Here is a 6,253-nt window from a genome sequence, read left to right as displayed (position 1 = left end):
TCAGCACTATACTCCAGCCTGGGTGAAAGAGCGAAAGTCCACCTCAAAAAAAAAAAGAAAGAGAACTATATTGACAATTTACAATTTATTAAGTAGAAGTCTTTGTCATCATGTTGAGTAGCTGGAGGAAAATGAAAAAGAGGAAGGGTTGGTTTTGCTGTCTCAGAGGTGGCAAATAGAAGAGGTGGAAGAGGTGGAAGAGGTGGAAGGGGAGGCAGGAGAGACAGGCACACTGTGTAATTTTTTTTTTTTTTTTTTAGATGGAGTCTGGCTCTGTTGCCCAGGCTAGAGTGCAATGGCTCCATCTTGGCTCACTGCAAACTCCGCCTCCTGGATTCAAGCAATTCTTGTGCTTCAACCTCCCGAGTTACTGGAATTACAGGCACGCACCACCACATGTGGCTAATTTTTCTGTGTTTAGTGGAGACTGGAGGTTTCATGATGTTGCCCAAGCTGATCTCAAACTCCTGGCCTCAGCTGATCCACCCACTTCAGCCTCTCAAAGTGCTGGGATTACAGGTGCGAGCCACTGTACCCGGCCCCTAAGTCACTTTCAAAGAAAAAACATCTGTGTATAAGTGGATCCACACAGTTCAAACCTGTGTTGTTCAAGGGTCAACTGTGCTGTGAGAATTACTGAAATGTGATACCGAGACACAAAGTAAGTACACACTGTTGCGAAATGGTGCTGATAGACTTGCTGGATGCAGGGCTGCCAAAAATCTTCAATTGGTAAAAAAACATAATATCTGTGAAGCGCTATAAGGCAAAGAGTAAGGAAGTGGAGTGTGCCTGTCTACAGACTGAATCTGTATAGGGTGGGGAGTTTACCACTCCTCAAAACAATAAAGCCAGGACTCAGCAGTGTAAGACATTGAGGAAAAGAATGAATGACGGCCAGACGCAGTGGCTCACACCAGTAATCCCAGCACTTTGAGAGGCCGAGGCAGGCGGATCACCTGAGGTCAGGAATTTGAGACCAGCCTGGCCAACATGGTGAAACCCCGCCTCTACTAAAAATACAAAAATTAGCCAGGCATGGTGGCACGTGCCTGTAATTCCAGCTACTCAGGAGGCTGAGGCAGGAGAATCGCTTGAAACTGGGAGGTGGAGGTTAATCAGCCTGGCCAACATGATGAAACCCCATCTCTACTAAAAATACTAAAAATAGCTGGGTGTAGTGGTACATGCCTATAGTCCCAGATACTTGGGAAGCTGAGACATGAGAATTGCTTGAACTCAGTCAGGAGGCAGAGGTTGCAGTGACCTGAGTTGTGCAACTGCACTCCAACCTGGGCAACAGAGCAGGTCTCTGTCTCAAAAAAAAAAAAAAAAAAAAAAAAAAAAAAAAAAAAAGAACAAGTGAGAAGCTGGGTGCAGTGGCTCATGCCTATAATCTCAGCACTTTGTGAGGCTGAGGTGGGTGGATGGCTCAAGCCCAAGAGTTTGAAAGCAGCCTGGCAACATGGTGAAATGCCATCTCTACTAAACATCGAAAAATTAGCTGGGTGTGGTGGCATGTGCCTGTAGTTCCAGCTACTCTGGGTGCTGACATGGGAGGGTCACTGGAGCCCGGGAGGTTCAGGCTACAGTGAGCGGTGATCACACCACTGCACTCCAGGCTGGGCAAAAGAGACTCCATTTTAAAGAAAAAAAAAGTGAAACCAGATCTGCAATGCCTCAGACACCTGGAAGACGCAGATGCGGCTCCTTGGAGGAATGTACCCTCTACCTATGCATGAAAGAAGTGTGACAGAGAAATTTTTTAAAAGATGAGCTAACAACCCGCAACTCACAAAATACATAAGGAAATACGTTTTCACGAGTAAGATTCAGCAATACAAGCCAATCAGCCCTAGAAACTCTAGATAGGGGAGTTAACAGATAATAGCCAGATAAAATAGGGGGTTGTCAGCTAACTTTGAATTTCAGATAAGCAATGAATAAATGTTTAGTGTAAGTATGTCCCACACAATATTTGGGACAAACTTAGACTAAAACCTTATTTGTTAATTATCTGAAATTCAAATTTAATTTGGCATTTTGTATTTGTGTTTTTATTATTTTTAAAATATATCTATATTTTTTTGAGACAGGATCTCACTCTGCTGCCCAGGCTGGAATGCAGTGGTGAAACCATGGCTCACGGCAACCTTGACCTTCCAAGCTCAAGTGATCCTCCCACCCCAGCCTCTGAAAGCATTGAGATTATAGCCCTGAGCCACCACACCTGGCCTACAGTCTGTATTTTTATTTTTTTAATTTTTATTTATTTCTTTATTTTGAGATAGGATCTCACTCTGTCACCCAGGCTGGAGTCCAGTGGCCCAGTCTTGGCTCACTGCAGCCTCCACCGCCCGGGTTCAAGCGATTCTCCCGCCTTAGCCTCTTGAGTAGGTATGACAGGCATGTACCACCATAACCAGCTAATTTTTGTATTCTTAGTAGAGACAAGGTTTCATCACATTGGTCAGGCCAGTCTCAAACTCCTGACCTCTAGTGATCCACCCGCCTTGGCCTCCCAAAGTCCTTGGATTATAGGCATGAGCCACCATGCCCGGCCCATTCTGTATTTTTAATTGCTAAATCTGAGAACTTTCGATACAGACTGTAAAGTAAATATATATTTAAGAAATGAAAAAAAATGGAAAGAGAAGTGATGAGCAAGAGACCATCAGAAATGACTGGATGCATATGAAAGAGGAGTAAATGGACCTTTTAGAAATGGAAATTAGGTCAATCTAAAATGAAAACTAAATGGAAGATTTAGAAGTAAATACACCAATGCTGCGACTGACTTTGGTGTGCACAGTGTTGAGATTGTGCATAGAGATGTCAACAGTGGAAAGATATGTGATAAAACAAGAACAGTGAAATATTAATTGTAAGACATAGACGGTGGGTATATGGGAGTTTAACGTAATAGTCTTTCAACTTATCCATAGTTTGAAAATTATCATGGTAGAATGTTGGAGAAAAACCAGAAAAGTTAAACAGCATACTGGAAACGTTTAAATACTGAACTAGAGGGTCAATTTGTAGGAATTTCCAAGACTGTAGTCCAGAAACAAGAAATAGAGACTTCGAGAGACTGCTCACTATGGTCTACATGCTTACGTTCCCCAGAAATTCCTATGTTGAAATCCCAAGCCTCAAGGCTATGGTATTAGGAGGTGGAGCCTTTGGGAGATGATTATGTCTTAAGGGCACACTATGAGATTAGTACCTTTTAAAAAGAGGCCCCCAGAAACAGCCCATCCCACTCCTTCCCCGTGAAACAGCAAGATGACAGCCATCTATGAACCAGGAAAGGGGCCCTCACCAGAACCGGACCATGAAGCCACCTTGATCTTAGACTTCCCAGCCTCCAGACCTGTGAGAAATAAATTTCTGCTGTTTATAAGCCACCCAGTCTATGGTGTTTTTGTTATAGCAGCTTTAACAGACCTAGACACTCATTAACCTAAGTGCTTGCAGGCTGGTGTGGTGGCTCACACCTGTAATCTCAGCACTTTGGGAGGCCAAGGCGGTGGATAACCTGAGGTCAGGAGCTCGAAACCAGTCTAGCCAACATGGTGAAACCCCATCTTTACTAAAAATGCAAAAATTAGCCAGGTGTGGTGTTGGGCACCTGTAATTGCAGCTGCTTGGGAAGCTGAGGCAGGAGAATCACTGGAACCTGGGAGGTGGAGTTTGCAGTGAGCCGAGATCGCACCACTGAACGCTAGCCTGGTGACAGAGTAAGACTCCATCTCAAAAAAAAAAAAAAAAAAAAAAAGATATGTGCCTGTAAAGTGAGAAGTTGCCGTACACGTCCTACAAGTTCTCGAAGGAGGTAACAGAATGAGGGAGAGGCAATACTAAAGTAATAGTTGCTGAGAATTTTTCATAACTGATGAAAGATAGTAAGTCATAGATTCAGAAATTCCTATAAATGCCAAGAAGGATAAATAAAAAGCAATTTGCTTTCTACTAGGAATTTACAAAGGATATATATTTCACAAAGAAAGAAAGTGATCCTGGACAAAAGATCTGAAGTATGGGTCATTCTAAACAAACATTGGTGGTTAGAAAGCAATAATATTGTCCAATTTGTGGGGCTGAAGAAAACCAGCAAGAGCACCTTGCATAGTTGAACAGATAAACTGTGAATCTTGAATTCCAAACAAAGGAATCTTGTCAACAGTAAAAATAAATGAACTATCAGCCAGGTGTAGTGGCTCACACCTGTAATCCAGGCACTTTGGGAGGCTGAGGCAGCTGATCACGAGGTCAGGAGATTGAGACCATCCTGGCCAACATGGCGAAACTCCATCTCTACTGAAAATACGAAAAATTAGCCGGGGGTGGTGGTGCACGTCTGTAGTCCCAGCTACTCGGGAGGCTGAGGCAGGGGAATTGCTTGAACCAGGGAGGCAGAGGTTGCAGTGAGCCAAGATCACGCCATTGCACTCAAGCCTGGGGACAGAGTGAGACTCTGTCTCAAAAAATTAATTAATTAATTAATTTAATTAAAAATAAATAAATAAATGAGCTATCAAGTCATGAAAATACATGAAGGAACCTTAAATGCAGATTGCTAAGTGAAATAAACCGATCAGAAAAGTCTACAGATTATATTATCCCAACTATAGGACACCCTGGAATAGGCAAAATTATGGTGACAATAAAAAGATCAGTGGCTGCCAGGTTAGCAGAGAGGGAGGGATGACTATGTGGAACACAAAAGATTTCTAGGGCAGTGAAAATACCCTGTATGATACTACAATGGCAGACACATTGTCTTTATACATTTATCCAAACCCACAGAATATACAATACCACGAGTAAACGCTAATGTAAACTATGGGCTTTGGGTGAAAATGATGTGTCAATGTAGGTTCATGGGTTATAGCAGAGGAACCGCTCTGGTGGAGGATGTTTATAATGGGTGAGGCTGTGCACATGTGGAGGCAGGGAGTGTATGGAGAACATCTGTACTTCCCTCTCTTTTTCATTTTTTTTGAGACAAGCTCTCTCTCTGTTACCCAGGCTAGAGTGCAGTGGTGCGATCTTGTGCACCGCAACTTCTGCCTCCCGGGTTCAAGCAATCCTCCTGCCTCTGCCTCCTGAGTAGCTGGAACTACAGGCACCCACCACCATGCCTGGCTAATTTTTGTATTTTTAGTAGAGATGGGGTTTTACCATGTTAGCCAGGCTGCTCTCAAACTCCTGACCTTAAGTGATCTGCTCACCTCAGCCTCCCAAAGTGGTGGGATTAGAGGCATGAGCCACCACACTCAGGCTGTACTTTCCTCTTAATTTTACTGTGAAAAATTTTCTGTAAAAAAAAAAAAAAGTCAGCCAGGCACGCTGGCTCACGCCTGTAATCCTACCACTTTGCGAGGCTGAGGTGGGTGGATCACCTGAGGCCAGGAGTTCAAGACCAGCCTGGCCATCATAGTGAAACCCCATCTTTTAAAAATAATAAATAAATAAATAAATAAATAAATAAAATTAAAAAAAATTTTCTTTTCTTTTCTTTTTTTTTTTTTAGACGGAGTTTCGCTCTTGTTACCCAGGCTGGAGTGCAATGGCGTGATCTCGGCTCACCGCAACCTCCGCTTCCTGAGTTCAGGCAATTCTCCTGCCTCAGCCTCCCGAGTAGCTGGGATTACAGGCACACGCCACCATGCCCAGCTAACTTTTTGTATTTTTAGTAGAGACGGGGTTTCACCATGTTGACCAGGATGGTCTCGATTTCTTGACCTTGTGATCCACCCGCCTCAGCCTCCCAAAGTGCTGGGATTACAGGCGTGAGCCACCGCGCCCGGCCTAAAAAAATTTTTTTAAGTCTTTAAAATTAAAAAGAAAAGAAAAGGCCTGGTTAGACCCAATAGCAATATAACCTTAGAAGGGGGTGACTGGAGTTAAAGGATGATTTGGTGTAAAGCGGACGACTTGAATCATTGTTAGATTTTGTTAAGGTAGGTGGTGAAAATTCCAAGGGTAACTACCATAAGAAAAAAAAAATTAGGGCATATCTTTAAAACAGGTAAAGGACAAAATATGGAATGAGTCATATTTAAAAACTAAATTTATGCTCTTTTTGCAGATAAAGAAATAAATTCCAGGGTATCAGTAATAATAAACATAAAATAGTGAAAAATACAGTTAGTAATAATGGGTTTTCACATTGGATATATCTGCTCAGTTCTTCATCTGTAACTTACCATTCAGATAAGTCACCCCCAGTCCCATAAAACAAAGATAG

At 42.7% G+C, this 6,253-nt stretch overlaps 1 protein-coding gene across 1 annotated transcript; it reads right to left on the bottom strand.

Annotated features, from left to right (window-relative positions):
- Window positions 1-955: 955 nt before the first annotated feature.
- Window positions 956-1,642, bottom strand: LOC141580906 (transmembrane protein 78-like). The gene is made up of 2 exons (XM_074384238.1): window positions 1,541-1,642; window positions 956-1,018 (listed from the first exon to the last, which is right to left on the bottom strand). The coding sequence occupies exons 1-2, from the start codon at window positions 1,640-1,642 to the stop codon at window positions 956-958; spliced, it is 165 nt and encodes a 54-aa protein (XP_074240339.1).
- Window positions 1,643-6,253: the final 4,611 nt, after the last annotated feature.

Source organism: Saimiri boliviensis, chromosome 13 (assembly GCF_048565385.1).
Source record: "Saimiri boliviensis isolate mSaiBol1 chromosome 13, mSaiBol1.pri, whole genome shotgun sequence".
In the NCBI taxonomy this organism is placed as follows: Eukaryota; Metazoa; Chordata; class Mammalia; order Primates; family Cebidae; genus Saimiri; species Saimiri boliviensis.
Note: the sequence above shows the minus strand (reverse complement) of the source record. Positions and strands in the feature narration are given on the sequence as shown.